At 43.2% G+C, this 16,230-nt stretch overlaps 1 protein-coding gene across 2 annotated transcripts in view; it reads left to right on the forward strand.

Moving 5' to 3' along the window:
* Positions 1–16,230, forward strand: part of Mcc (MCC regulator of WNT signaling pathway) — a 379,948-nt gene that overhangs the window by 97,028 nt on the left and 266,690 nt on the right. For both annotated transcript variants that reach the window (XM_050149262.1, XM_050149263.1), the window contains one exon: positions 4,375–4,586. In XM_050149262.1, the coding sequence (XP_050005219.1) occupies positions 4,375–4,586 (212 nt within the window). The remainder of the gene's footprint in view (positions 1–4,374; positions 4,587–16,230) is intronic.

Here is a 16,230-nt window from a genome sequence, read left to right on the forward strand (position 1 = left end):
CTGCCAGGGGCCAAGATCCCTCTCACCCCTCAGACGGGTCTTCAGGAAAAGAACCAGGTTCCCTGTTTGCCAGGGACCTCGCCAACCAAAGGCCTACCTCTTTGATTTAATTGTCCTGGGGCGATCTGCTCTTGGTGTTGCACTGGTCCCTGTCGCCTGCGTTGTCTGCCACTGTGTCAGTACCCGCCGGTCCCGGCCGCTGCGCCAGCTACCTATTTTGATATTTTTAAGTAATACACATTTGCTTTTCCTGATTAAATAATGAAACCCTGGGGCAATACAACCATGCATCATTCAGCAATCTGTTCATTAAATGTTTATTAAAAGTCTGATATATCACAGGCTTGTGTACAGTACTAAGGGTAATGTGGGTGTAAGAAGGAAGTCCAGCTCTATGTGTATTGCTGCCTGTGTGAAGACCACCTGAGATTCAGTTGTGTAGAAGAAATCCACTTTTTAACTCTGATTTCTTCCTCCTGCAACTTAATGCTGGAACTGGGGCAAAAACCCCGAGGTAATCAGGCAACTAGCAGAGCACTGAGATGAACAGGGAAAGACAGAAGGATAGACACTTTGAAGCCTGTATTGAAGCAAAGCCCCCCCCTTGCAAAGTAACTTAGGGGTGGGGAGCTAGAGAGATAACTCAGTGGCTAAGAGCACTGTTACTCTGGCAGAGGAGAAAACTGGAGCTTGGTTCCCAGCACTCCTATCCTGAGGCTCACAACTGCCAGTAACTCCAGCCCCAGGGGATCTGCTGCCTTCTCCTGGCCTCTGCAAGTACCCGCAGGCATGTACACAAGCAAATACACACATCTAAATAACAAAATAAAATCTTTAAAAATAATAAATCATATGCTGTGTATTAAAATAGACACCGAGGGCTGGAGATGTAGCTCAGGGCTGGATTGTTTGCCAAATACCTGTGAGTCTCTAGGTTCAGTCCCAGCATCACCACCTATAATGGTCCACTCTGTCCCTTTAAGAGATAAACCATGCCTATTCCCTCCTACATCTGCAAAGGCAGGCTGATCTTCAGCTTCCAGTTTTAGACTTTCCTCTTTTCCAGCTCCCTCTCGAAGAGGAAGAGGCAGCTTCTGTCTCTCCCTTCTCCCCACTTCTCCCCTTCCTCCCTTCTGTCTCTCTCCCTCCCTCCCTCTTTCTCTCTCTCTCCCTGCTTCTCTCTCTGATCTCCCCTTTCCCCTTCATAACCAACTAAATAAATATCCAACCTCACTCTGCATGGCGTGCCTATCTGTCTGTCTCTTGCCCACTGTGTGGCTCACTGCCAGGGACCAGCTGCCTTCAGAGACCTGCGGCATGGTCTTGTGGTGTGCCCACCTGTCTGTCTCTCCCAGTGAGACTGGCTGCCCCATCGAGGTCTTTCACCCACCAGGCAGCTCCCTGCCTGGGACTCATGGCCCACTGCAGCCACTGGCTGCAGCCACTGGGGAAAACTGAGCCTGCCTGGGACTGGCTGCTCTCGGGATCCACTGTCCGCTGCGGCCACAAGGGGACCTGCAGCATTTTACTTCTAACATAATGCCATCATCTAAATGGCAGGCTAGTTGTTCAGGCTGTGAACAAACACAGAGACAGTATTGTGAGCTTTGATTCAGAGAGGCTGGTATATCTAGTCACACAGCCCCGCATGAGACTTTTGGATCAAACTGACTTAAGCAGAGCATAGTAAGTGATAAATCGTAGGAAGACAGTTTTCGAAATCGCACTGATTAACTTCACCAATAATCCACAAAAGGCTGATTGTCTACTCATGTCAGAATCCCCGGCACACAGTTTGTAGTTTGCTACACATTATTATACTCAGATTGCAGAACAGTCTGTTTATACTCTCATTTCACAATACAAGTTTATCAGTGTGGATCCTTCTTTGTTATGGTTGAAAGCTGCATATTAAAGGTTACAGTCCTCCACAGTCAGGACCTACACTTTATCACGCTTCCTACTGAATCCCCAGTACCCAGCACTGTGCCTATATCAACCTCTTGCGGGTCCCCTGACCCCAGCTGGCCATTGCACACTGGAGACACAGGATGGGGAGTAGCTGGGGAGCAGGATCTCCTGTTTCCTGTGGGTAGAAATGACCAGGGAGACTGCTTCAGAGGCCAACTTGTATTGAAATGGTAGGGATAGCATAATATAGCTCAAGTCAGGGGGAAGGAAGGGGAAGAAAGGGGTCAAGGGAGGAAGTGCTGCAGCGGGGTGAGGGTGGAGGGTTCCAGTTTATCGGTCAGATTAGCAGACTGTCTGCCGGTCACATGATTTCTGAGAAGCCAGCTCCTTGGGTTGGGGGACAGAAGCTTGACTGACTTTATCATGACATGGCCTTTGGGGTTAGTAGGCCCAAGCCTGATTGGGTAGGGAGCAACCCACTCTTTCCATGCTCTCTGAGAGATGCTTGGGGTATGGGCTCCATTCTACTATCTCTCATCTGACTTGGGAATGCACAATCTTTGTCAAGTGTCTGCCATTCAACCTTTTTGAACACCCCTCCTCTGACTGTTTAAAAATGACCTACCTCCCTATAAAATGCCCCCAGCCTTCCTTGTAGCTAAGATAGAAGCATGTGACTCAGGCACATGTACCGGAGAGAGACATGAGTTCTGAAGCGGACAATGCAAAAAAGCAGGTTTTCTCCAAGTCTTATTTTTCTAGCAAAGGCAGCAATGGAAGCCTCGAGCTTTATCTCCTCCTCTAAGTCAACTTTTCATTACGCTTTTGCATCATATTACCATCGTTAGTACTAACAGATTTTTCTGTCCTCACCCTCAGGAAAATAAGTCTCTCCACCTAGGCTGTAAGTCAGATCAAGCCCAATTGAAAAGTGTAACAACATAACAATAGGTATATTGAGCAAAACAACTCTCAGGAGGGTTCTCTGAGGCCAGAGAAGTCACATGCCCAGGCAAGGTCAGGAAAGTTTTATAGATTGTAGGCAAGGGATATGATGTGTTTGTTCATCACAAGCTGGGTTTGTGCCCAAGGATGGTCAAAAGCTGAGCGTTTTGGTGGGGACCTGGGTGGCTGGAAGCATCAAGGGAGGAAGTTGCAATAATCACCAAGAATGCAGAACTGGACTTTTTGGCATGTTTCCTTAGTTTGGAGACTCTCTGAGCAGGTGGGATTTGGAGCGAGACAGAGAGATTGGAATAGGGCTTTCTGGACTGTACAAGGCAAGCTGGAGGCCCCAGCCAAACAAATACCATTAGATTCTACTCTGCTGTAATAGGGTAATACTAACATGTGTGCCACAACTTCTTTGGGTGTGAACAACCCTTTCACAAGGGTCACCTAAGATCATCAAAAAACATAGATATTTACATTACAATTAAAAACAGTAGCAAAATTACCATTATGAAGTAACAACAAAATAATTTTACGGTTTGGGGTCACCACACATGAGGAACTGTATTAAAGAGTAACAGCATAAGGAAAGTTGAGAACCACTGCAAGAGAAGCTTCATTCCTATTCATATAAAGTAAAAACACGGGGCATTTAGGGTAAGCCGGCTATTCTTCCATAAGAGGTTATTCTGGGAGCGAGGCATCTTTCATCTTGTGGCTGTGCCATCTGCACTACATGGCTTCCCAAGCGCTGATCAACTTGAACCTTACCAGAAGGCAAAGGGCATGGGGAAGCACACACTAAGGGGCTTGTGAGAAGCCTGGGAAGTGAGGCTGTTACTTTGTCCACAGTCTGTTGCCCTGAACTCAGCTGTGCAGTTTCCTCCAGGTGAGATGCCATGAGCATGAGGATGTCATGGTTAAATCGACAACATCTGTTGTCTCTCTCGCTTCCTTCTTCCCCAGGATCACCAGCAAGCACTAAGGTCAACATAAAAACCAAGTGCAAATCACAGACGGATGCAGCTCCCATCTGAATTGGCTCTCCTATGCTTGCTGCTGCTGCTCCTCCTCCTCCTCCTCCTCCTCCTCCTCCTCTTCTTCTTCTTCTTCTTCTTCTTCTTCCTCTTCCTCCTGCTCCTCCTCCTCCTCCTTCTTCCTCTCCTTCTCCTCCTCCCTCTCTCTCTCCTTCCTCCCTACCCCCTCCTTCTTCTGTCTTCTCTTCTGCTCTGTCTCTCTCTTTCTCCCCACCTCCGCCAAGTTTTCATGTTGGAGAGGGTGTTCATATTCATTGGGCATTATTTCCAAATTCTTTACTTGAAATTGCTTTTATCTCCAAACTTCCTGCTTGTCAATTTGAAAGGAAAAGTACTTAGCAGGCAGCCTGGGAGCCACATGTGTTCTGGGGACGCTGGCACAGGGAAGACTCAGAGACTTCGAATCCTTGCTTACTGACCACCCACAGACTAATGAAAGAAATGTCTTTTATTTTCCTCGCATCTCTTGGACTAGGTGCTTTGTCAGCAGCCAGAGACAACTGGGAGTATGATTCCGCTGCCAGGGACCTCCAGAGCCCAGACTTGCAGAGCCGGCTGCCCTTCCAGAAGCTGCTGGAGTGTGGCGGAAGCTCTTTGCCTCAGCCGGCTGTCCTCCACAAACTTCTCACACAATCCCCGCATGTTGGCACCACTATGGGCGGAAGCTATCTTGAGCTGGCCCGCACCGTGAGTACCTCTGTTCACAGAACACGTCTTCTGTCTATATTCCAATAACAATATTTTAATTTTGAGCTCCAAAGGGAATATTGATTATTGCCTTTTCTTATTGCATTAAATAGTTTACCATTTCCTTGGGGCCAGTATGGTGGAGCATTCCAAAGTCGCTAGCACTAAACGGCTTTGGAACTTTGTTCTCACTGCTAACAATAACGTAGAATTCTAAAGGGTGTTTGACTAACTGTAGCCTGTGCAGTCTGATTTACTGAAGTCCACGGTAATTCTTATATAACAAGAACGCTCTCGCAGCACCAGAGTTTACAAAGCTATAGAATATACTTCCTTCTATTTGGACTTCATACCTTTGAAAAGCAAAGAGAAAAAGATTCACTGAAAGTCTGATTATGTTCTGGTTTATACCTTTGAGATTATTTCTGTGGAAACTATGGGGAAACTTAGCATTAATCTATGCCGTATTTAGTTTAGCTTTATTTTTTTTTTCTTATTGGTGCTGAGGACTGAACCACAGCCTCACACATGGGCAAATGCTACTTCTGAGCTACCCAGTCACTTAAGCTCCCCTTTTCTGTTCACATGAGCCATGACAATGACTGTCTGGGATCAAGAACTATTGGCTTCCTTTAGTCAGAGATGGGACATGAGGGTGTATGACTGATGGCTGGCTCTTTTCAGTACCTTGCAGTTTACAGACTGAGATTGCTATCTGCGCTCTGTGGGAGTTCTTCCCTCCCTTTCAGCTCCCCTCCCTACCTCCTTCACTCCCTCTACCTGGCTTCTTGAAATTCAGGTTTGAATGGGGAAATGGCAAGTTTGCAGACAGGACGTATGATTCATGGTTTGTTTGATAAAGACTGCAGGTTTATAAACACATGTTATGACATATCTTCTATTCATATATTTTGGAGGGAGATGTTTGAAAAAGCTAACAATCATAAATCTCTAGCAATAATTAAAATGCCAAGAAAAATCACCCAAGCCCCAATGACATTCTGTAAGATTCCTGACCAGGTCTTGTCAAAACTGCTAAGCCTATTAAAACCAAGGAAAGTCTGGGAAGAAAAATGCCTGCTTACAACCATCCTAAAATAGGTATCACCCAAATGTAACACCATCCCCTTGGTGGGATCCTGGATAAGAAAAAGCCAAAGAGACCTGGGGAAATATGGGTTCTAGCTGAATGAACAGTGTTGCTGCATAAACTGTGACAAGGATCATATAATAATATAACATGTTAATAAATGAGAAATTGGTCATGGAACTCTCTATCCTGTCTTTGTAACTTTTTTGTAAGTCTGAACTGTTATCACTTAAAATGCTTTTAAATTTTAAAATATTACGAGCACCTATATTGCAATCTCTTCCTGGGTATGATTACATCACCCAAGGCCTGTCCAATCACCCACGGTTATTGCACTGCTCCTTATTGACCACCCTTCAAGGACAACTTTGCACAGCTTGACTAGAATTCTAACTATAGTACCTACTTTCTGTATGCTCAGTAGATCAGGAAATTGCCAGTAAATATGTCTGCCACGGGTCTGGATTATATATAACCCTTATGTATGCCTGGTACATATCCTCTCCAGCAGACTGGACCTTCCTTATGCTACACCAGCTGAGCTTTGGAGCTCCCCAACAATCTTTGTAACTCAAGGATTATCCTGTACTTCATAATCCTCCTGCCTCCACCCCCTGAATTCTAAGACTGTTGGCATGGACCACCGTTTCAGGTGTATGCATTGCTGAGAATTGAACCCAGTACAGCATGTGGACTAAGCAAGCACTCTGGCGATGGAGCTACAGTCACCAGCCCCTGACCCTGCTTTCATGATAGTCAGTGCCAAAGCCAGGAAAAACCAGCATTACACATTGATCAATATTTGGTTGGCATCTTCTCTGAAGGGTTCAAAGTTCATAGCCCCAGATGTCCAGCAGACCCACTGTGGGAAGCTCTAGGAGCTGTCAGCTTCCTACCACTAAGTGAATCCCTGGTCCTAAGTGGAGTCCTGCTGTCCTATCTTTCCTTGGCAGACGTAGGTACAATCCCCAGGTTTCATCTGGCTGGGTCCTCTGAGTTGGGGGATCAAGGGATTAAGGCATAGCATTCTCATATGTCTCCGTACATATTCCCTCCCTGCTGGTTACTCAAGCCCTGGGTGGATGATGCTTGAGATGACCTCGGCAGATACTAGCTAGATAACAGCTCCCTTAAACACAAGGTTTGTGTGATGCCCTTCCCACATTCCTAGAGACATGTGAACAAATGGTTCATGCTGATAATAGATCAAAGAATGGATGCCACCAAAGGCCAACCAGTGGATTTAATGTGGGTTACTTATAAGGATATAAGTGAGGGGTTACTTATAAGAGCACAAATGATTCAAAAACAGTTTCATCACCAAAATCCCACACAGTGTGAGTAGCAGATCACAGAAACCAGAAACCTACATTACACTGTTCAGCCTGCACACAGTTCAGCGGGTTGAAGACTGTTTCTTTCAGGCAGCCCCGACGGCCTGAGTTTCTTCTGGGTCACTCAGCTGATTTCTGCGTCTCCCAAGCAGCTCTGCTGGTCTGAGAATGTCTTTCAGCAGTCCTAATAGTTTACATATGCTTGGGGAGAGGAGCCTAGAGAATCTGGTCAGTTTCAGGGACTTCCTGACACTTTAGCACTACTTACTTCCTGCGATGTACTAGCTTCCTGGCTAGATAATCTTTCATCTCCTTTAGAAAATTTTGTTTGAATGACCTTTTCTTCAGGGTGGAGGGTTTTACCTCAGAGGAAACTGTTACACAACCCCAGACACGCAGCTCATTTAGCAGTAGTTAGTGCGCTTCAGCTCATAGACTTTTCTGTTTGTCTATGGCTATGAAAACCTATGAAAAATACCTGTGGTAAGTGATAACATCTATCTAGTCATTGAAATGCAATGAATAATTAAAAAGGATTCAAGTCCACAAATGATTAGCAACTACACATGTGACCACACAAATAAAACTGAACATGCTCGTGTACGGCCATCCTTCGTGAGAACCTGACCATAAATGCAAATATGGGCACTGAAGACTTAGGATGGCCATATTTTCTCACAGAGTGAAAACCAGAAAATGTTAACTATGGCTTGAATTCAATTATGTGCTTAAACCCTGGGCTAGGGGATTGGTGCTCTCCATCCCTTCACATGTCCACACCATTTCTGATGTACCTTTGGAGTCTTCTTGTTACATGAGAAATCGTAGTCATTATGTAAACCCTTGTGTTTAGGGAGGTTCATTAGAGCCAGCACTGCTTCTGAGTCTCCTCACAGGGATCCGTGATCCCAGCTTGAGAAACAGACCTCGTGTGTGGCCAAAGAAAGCAAACAGCCTCTTGAAATGACACACTCAGGCAGTCTCATTATTTACAAAGTCGTATTAAAAGTAATTTATATTCCTTCTAAAACAAAATCTTGAACTAATAAAGTTAAGTTCTGTTTAAAAACAAAACAGCTAGAAGCAAAAGCCATTGGTCAGCATCCAGCTAGGAGACAGAAAGCACATAGTAATTCACACAGGGGAAAGTTAATAGAAGCAATATTAATGAGTAATACAGTATTACCACCAGCGGGTAAAGAAAACTACAGCAAGTTCACACATAACACAGGGAAAGAGCAGCCTCACATCTCAGGCAGAGACAGAGTACTCAGACAAGAAACACATTTAGAAGTATCTCAAATTACCCAGTGCTGATTCTACCTCTGAAGGGGTGATGGTACCCTGCGGGCAATAGAGAAGTTCCTGGTGGTTCTTCATGCCAGAGATGACAAATAGACACCAGCTCTCTAGAGTATTGGCCCAAATGGCTAGATTCCATCGGCAAGACTTGATGAACATCACAAAGAAGGTGACTTCAGAATGCCAGTGAAATTCTCCAGAAAGCCTTCTGCAATGGCAAAACACTAAATCTTTCCAGGAGTGAGCAAGCTGGATGTCCTGCCTTGTCTCTGTCTGGGAGAGCACAGCCAGATTGGGGATTTCTGGCTTCATTCAGTGTCCCTTAGCTTTTTCTGTTAACAGAGAAGCAATGTTTACAGAGTCCCCTCCAGACGATGAAGCAGGAGAAAGAAGGGTAGATTGGAGGCAAGAGGAAGAAACCCTTAATGGACATAGGTCTCCCCACATCACCCACTGAGAAGCATTTTACTTTCTAAGCCCCTGCCACGACCACCCTCTCAATATTGTTCAATGGCCATTGAGTTTCAGCAGGAAGTTTGAAGGAGACATTCAAACCAAAGCAGGTGCCAAGTACAGAACAAGATGATGCTGTAAATAAGCAGACACTTGTATGGAAGAGACAGGATGGCACATGTGATTTAGGGCACAAGTGATGAATCAGAAGAGACATGGCCTCTCACACACATGTAGGAGCTGTGGCGAAGTCTGTTGACTCTGCAGCTTGGTGTCCAGCTTTAAGCTATTCTGAGGCTTTCAGGTGAACACAGGAGAGCAAGGTCACTCTGCAATCTCCTTCACACTCTTACTATGACCAGTCTGGGTGCTGCTGGTGACATGCAGGAGAAGCTAGTTGTGGCCCACAGGAGAAGCTGGCCAAGGACTTGGAAAAGCTGAAGGCAGAGATTTGGTAGGTCTGTAGTGTAAGCCTGGTACACTAAGTTGTTAAGTGAAGGACTAGCAACAATCCATGTAAATTGCCACTGTGCTTGGTGCCTGATTTAGTGTGAATGTTTTCTCCAAAACTCATGCTGAAATTTGATCACCATGATAACCGTACTAAGAGGGAGGAACTTTAAGAGGTAACTGGGCTCCAAGGTTTCCACCTTTGCGAGCCGGATCGATGTCACTATAAAGAAAGCGTAAGAATGCCAAGCATGGTGGTGTATTCCTTTAATCTCAGAGTGCAGGAAACAGAGGCAGGTGGATATCTAGGATTTCCAGGCCAGTTAGGTCTACATAGCAAGCTCTGGACCAGCCAAGGCTACATTTTGAGACATTGTTTCAGCAACAACAAAAAAAGGAAAATTGATGAGGATGATGATGATGGTGATGGTGGTGATGATGATGGTGATAAAATGAGAGTTTGCCTACCCCTTGCAAACAAAACACCCATTGTCAAATGCTGGCACTTTGGTTTTGGATTTCCCAGCCTTGAAAGCTATGAGTTCATAAGTGTCTGTTCATATAAGTTACCAAGCTTGTGACACAGCTCAAAACAGACTAAGATAGTGTCCCACCCTAGCTTTCAGAAGGTGTCAAGGATGACTTCTTCACCTCTAACTTGCTGATTTCACATGGGATATTCCTCATGTACGACCAGGCAGAGCCATACAGGAAAGAAAGCTCCAGGAAGTTGGTTTCAGCTTAGTTGAACTGACTTCATTCTGAGCCACCATGGAACGATGGTAAAACTGCCAGCAAAGCCCAAGCTCTCTTTGTAAAGCAAAGCCACACGAAACAGTGAGAGTTTGGTAGAGAGACTGCAACAAGAAAAATGCCTGTTGTCTGAAAACATTTCTCTGGAGATCCGTATGACTCAGAGAGTAATGTTAGAGCTTCTAAATATTGACACACTGGAGCACTCTGATGCATAAAACATAAACACTTTGATTAATAGATACACCACTGATAAATTCTTGAACAAAATATAAATTTTTTGGCACATTCTTTCAACTGTACAATCATTTTAAATGACCTTAGCTTTGGCATTTTTATTAATAATAGAACTAACTGATATAAATCAAATCTGCTCTTTAAAAGAAACCGTGCACACGATATGAAGTGTTCAAATGAAACAGTTCAATGGGAAGTAACAGCCATGATTCGTCTCCTCATCTTTTCTCACTTAAATGGGCTTCACAAAATTGTTTATGTCCTTGAATCGTTTCTAACACAGGAGAATTTTCACTTCTCCTTCTGTTATTTTAAGATCTTCTGATCACTAAGGAGTTGCCAACTTTAGGGCTAACATCTGGAAACCTTTGCTCTGGAGGACATACCCCAGCGTCGTGGTCACAGCACCCTCTTCTGGGCACTGTTCAGCGGCAAACAAGAAATTCCTTAGCACAGCTTCAACCAATCCTTCAGAGTTTTAGGGAATCAGGACAATACAAAATGAACAAAGAGTAAATATAGAGATTTGTTTTCTTCTGAGAACATGGCCAAGGAACAATCTAGAAGCTTCGAAAATTTTCTTTCATTTAGAAGTTTAGAAAGCTTCTAAATGGCTGTAGGATTTGCTTCCATAACGACAAAAGCTTTTGGCTTTGAGCTGTCATTTATCTGACACGGCAGCTAGCAATGAAGAAGTATTATCACTTTGTGTTTCCCCACCATTTCAAATCATGGCTCAGAGCGCAGGAAATCACAGTTGGCCTCTTTTCTTTGCAGATTAAAAAAGCTAAGTCTTACCGAAGCTGTCCAAGCCTGTCTTCCTCTGCTTTGCACAATTAGGTTTCAATTTTGTCTACTTCCTTGTAATTTTTTCTGCATTTTCTACATGTTTATGCATGTATGAACATGAACGTACCAAGGCACACATATAACCTCGAATAACTTTGGAGTCAATTCTCCCCTTCCACCATGTGAGTCCCAGGGCTTGAACCATGGTCCTTAGGCTTGTCAGAAAGCACCTTTAGAGCCATCTCATCAGCGCAAGTTTACTATTTTAACACTTCATTTTGTACTTTTGAAACAAAAGGCATTTATATTTTCTTAACGAAGAGAACAAGGTTGTGCAAATGGAAGTTATATAAATGTAAAATCAACAGCGGCTGAGAGTTAAGAGAACATACTGTTCTTGCAGAGGACCCAAGTTCAGTTCCCAGCACTCTTATTGAACAGCTCACATTTGCCTATAATTCTAGCTTAAGGGGATCTGACATTCTGTTCCTGCTTCAGAGGGGACTGTACACAAGTGTGTATGCATGCACACGTGTACATGTGCACACACACACAAACTTAGGAATAAAATAAGCAGGAAAAATGGTTCAGCAGTTAAGAGCACTCATCCAGAGGACCTGGGTTCAATTCCTAGCATCCATAGGGTGACTCACAACTGTCTATAACTCCAGTCCAAGGGGACAGACACCCTCACACAGAAATACGTGCAGGGAAAACACCCATGCACATAAAATAAATAAATTATTAAAAAGTAAAAGCATTTTCATAGCATGCTGAACTAAACAAATGAGAGACCTAGTGAGTTTTGATGTTCTGTGACTCCAACAGTCAGAAACCCTATGGAGCCTTTTCTTTTCTGCTGATAATAAAATCAACCATGCTCCAGGGGATAGCCTGACGTCTAGGAGCATATGGACAAAACAAATTGAGCTTGGAGGGTTATTAAAAACATAGCAGATACAAAGTTGAGAGGGGGTAGGAACTTGGTAGGATCTGGGTAGGTTATGATCAAAATACATTATAGGCATATCTTAAATTCTCAAGTAATAAAAATCTTATATTTAAAAATAAACAAACGAGACCTGTGTTGTAATAATCTATCACATGCTTCTAAGTACTGATAAGTCGATTATTAGCTGAGCTTTTCTTAATATAACATCCAGGCTTCTGTCACTTTGGAGAGCACTGTGAATCTGCATATTTCAGGGTGAGAAACACCTTTCCAACGCTTGTGATGAGGTTCTAGTTTTGCTTCAGGCATTTGATGAACTTTATGTGCTTTTTTATTTGTTTTCCCTTTTCTCCCTTTTATCCACTCCACTTGTAGGATAAAGAGGGCTTTTCGGTTACCATTCGTTTTTACTATTTTCTCTTTAATTTGAACCTGCTACCTAGATGTTCTATAATCAAGGGCTAAACATATTTGAAATAAAATAAATAGAAGAGAGGGCAGTGCTTTCTAAGTCGTGCTTGAGCTCTGAAGAGTCATCTGATGATAGCTTGGTTTTACCTAGCTGTAGACAGAAGTTTCTGTCCCGAATAGTACCACAGCCACTGAGTCCCAAATAAACACACAGAGGCTTATGTTAATTATAAACTGCTTGGCCTACTGGCTCAGGCTTATTATTAACTAGATATCTTACAACTTAAATTAGCTCATAATTCTTATCTATGTTTAGCCACGTGGCTTGGTACCTTTTCTCGGTGTAGCATTTTCATCTTGCTTCATCTGCATCTGGGTGGTGACTGTACACTCAGCCTTTTCTCTTTCCAGAATTTTACTAATCTGGTCACCCTGTCTATACTTCCTGCCTGGCTACTGGATAATCAGCATTTTATTATATAAATCTTTTTTTTAAGATTTACTTATTATTTACATCTATCTGCATGTATGCCTGCAGGCCAGAAGCGGGCACCAGATCTCATGTTAAATGGTTGTGAGTCACCATGTATTTGCTGGGAATTGAACTTAGGACCTCTGGAAGAGCAGCCAGTGTTCTTAACCTCTGAGCCATCTCTCCAGCCCTAATCAGAGTTTTATTAAACCAATACAAGTGACAAATCTTTACAGTGTACAAGAGCATTATCCCACAGCACCTAGTGTTCACTGCTTACAAGGATACGGACTGTGAATTTGCATGTTCATGTACATTGTATTGGTATATCATGAATGACTTGGAAATGATTGGGGTGTCAAATAGTTTGTCCTGCAGGAATTTTAAGTCCTAATAATCTAGTGTCTATTTGATAAACAAGTCTGCAACCCACAATTTTAACTTTTTAAATTAAGTTTAAGTATATAGTCATTGCCACCTTCCAAAAGCAGCCACATGAGAAATGAAGTTACTTTTTTGGATACTTTGTGCCCATTTGAGAATGTACAGGGATGATTTACTAAGGTACATTCAATTCTTCATTCTGATTGAATTAGTCAAATCTTCAGGAGCACATCAATGCTCTCAAATGCTCTACAGATCCTCTTACCATCTCTCTGCTCAAATTCATACTCTCTTATCCTTCATACCCCCAGATCTCCAGTGCCAACCTAGCCCTCTTCCTTCACATCTGGTTCAAAGAGCCTGGCTTTCTCTCTTCCTCTTACCCAACTCCCTCTTCCTGGCTATGGCTTAGATTTATTTACAGCTTCCTGTCCTGTTGCTTTTCTCTCAAACTCCAGTAAAAATGCTCAAGGTTTAAAAGAAATACATTGCAAGCATAAATTTGACATTTTATGCTCTAACATCCTGTGAACATTGTAATACTTTGAGGGAAGAATATTAAAGTTAGTAAAAAGCATTCTTTTTTCCTTTTTACTTTTTTTGCTGTTTTTTCTTCCTTTGGCTGAGGGGGATTTGCAAGGCCTTTCCTGGTGCATTTATGAACACAAAGATATTCTTGAAGGATTGGTGCTGTGTATTATTTGCATAAATCTAAAATCTAAGCACTGACTATTTTTCCTGGACATGTTCTCTGTTCCTGCTTAGCCAGTTGAATTTGTTTTGGCCTTATCCCCTTTGCCATGACTCAACTTGTTTCTTCTTTGTAACAAATGAAGGAGTGACTGGGTGACAGGGTGACCCGAGACAGGCTGTAAAGAGAACATGGCTGTCCTCAACTGGCAACAAATACACAGAGGACAGCCATCCCACTCTTGCTGTCACAGAATACCGGTGTGGCCACTTCCTGCTTCTGGGGAGCAGTGACTCTTAGATATCTTAGGAGCTAGTTCTCTCCTTCCATGTGGACTCAGGGATCAGACTCAGGTTGTTAGGCTTGGCAACAAGAGTCTGGGCTATGTTACTGGCCCTCAAATGTATTCTTCCCTCAGACCACATGTAATCTCACAAAATATGATCATGTGGGCCAGTGATATTGTCTCAGTTAAGGTTTCTATTGCTGTAAAGACACAACATGACTACGGGAATTCTTATAAAGGAAAACATTTAGCTGGGACTGGCTTACAGTTCAGAGATTTAGTCCATTATTATTGCCATGGTGGAAGCAATAGCACCATGCACGCAGACATGGTGTTACAGAAGGAACTGGTAGTTCTTATATCTTTACTTCACAGCAACAGGAAATCACCTGTCTCACTGGGTGTGGCTTGAGCATATATGAGACCTCAAAGCTCGCCTCCACAGTGACACACTTCCTCCAAAAAAGGCCACACCTACTCCAAAAAGGCCACACCTCCAAATAGTGCCACTCCTTTTAGGTGACATTTCAAACCTCCAACATTTTGAAAAATTAAAACTTTCCAGCTCTCTCTGTGGCCAAACTCAAGAGCCAATCTCCAAGCCTCCCAGATCACCATCATTTTGTCAAAGGAAAGTACTTGTTAACACCACAGGTAGGTAACGTCTACTACTAATAACCATATGTGTGTGTGTGTGTGTGTGTGTGTGTGTGTGTGTGTGAAGGAAGGAAGGAAGGAAAAATTTAATTTCATTGGCAACTCAGCTCTTCTTGCTTTTCATGCCATGAGTAACCAGGAGGTGAGCCTCTATGCCATATATTCTACGTTTCCAGCAGACTGCAGAAAATGAATTTTACTTCTTTTGGCTAAACCTCGTGTTCTGAAAATGTAAGAGTGATAATATTTTCCCCATAATCATGAAGAGGATTAAACTGAACAATGCTCAAAAAGTGCTTAATATAATCCTTGTGAAAGAAAGTACCCAATCAACAATTACGGTTGCTATTGCTGTTTTCCTATCTTATTAGAAAAATATCTTAAAGTATTTGAGTCGATGACAATGGAGCAACATTTGAAGACAGAAATCAGGAAGTTACTGAAGTAAGCTGTAAAGATTTTCATAATGCCTACCAGCCAGTTTTTTTAAAGGTTGCCATTAAAAATTACACTCAATTGTTTTGTGTGTAAAATTCATTTAGAAATACCAGTCATGGAAGAAGACAATTGCCTTAGCTAATAGATGAAAGAGTCTGCGATACATATTTTGTTGGTTAAGTTGTTGTGTGTTGTTTGCACTCACTTAGGAGAAACTGGCTTTGAAAGTGCCATTGCCTCTCCCCCAACTTCAGACCCAAATATATTTGTCTCAAAGTGTCAGCCAAATGCCATCGTTTGGGGACAGGCTGCACCCTCTGACTCTATGACAGGGAAGGAAGAAAATATCCAAACAGTCCAAAAGTAAGGCATTGTGTCTTTGAAGATGGCTAGGAGGTAAGCCATTTTCTAAAGAGGTCACTGTTACTTTTTTCATGACACAAAAGTGTCTACTATGGGGATGAGAATCAGGAAGTTCAGCCATGGGAAGTTCAGTTGTGGAGAGAAAGCTCAATTAGGAACTCCAACTGACTGCCTCAACTTCCCTAAGTGGCTTCTGCTGGATGTTGTTATTTGTTCTTTTACTTGGATGCTTCACCCAAGGGGAGCTTGCCCAAGACTCTCTCTATCAAGATCCATCTTCAGTTGACTGCCTCAGTGGGATGTCTGCTGAGGATGCTGGGCACCCAACGTGATGCTGTTTTACTCTCTCTCTCTCTACTGCTCCTACCTGCCACTCACTAGTTATGCTTTTATTTTGGCCTTTATCATATACTCAATAAACTCACTCATTCGGAACTAAAAGTACAACAGCCATAGATCGTTGCCCACCTGGTTCAGAACAGGGGTATCGGGGGTGAGGGTGGGGCTCTATCTAAGCCTGCCATTTCAATATCAGGATTATGGGGGCCCAGACTGAACCCCTCACTGATGTTTGCTCAGGCA

The sequence above is a fragment of the Alexandromys fortis genome, unplaced genomic scaffold (genome assembly GCF_014885135.2).
Source record: "Alexandromys fortis isolate MF-2015 unplaced genomic scaffold, M_Fortis_MF-2015_v1.1 scaffold_60, whole genome shotgun sequence".
Classification (NCBI taxonomy): domain Eukaryota; kingdom Metazoa; phylum Chordata; class Mammalia; order Rodentia; family Cricetidae; genus Alexandromys; species Alexandromys fortis.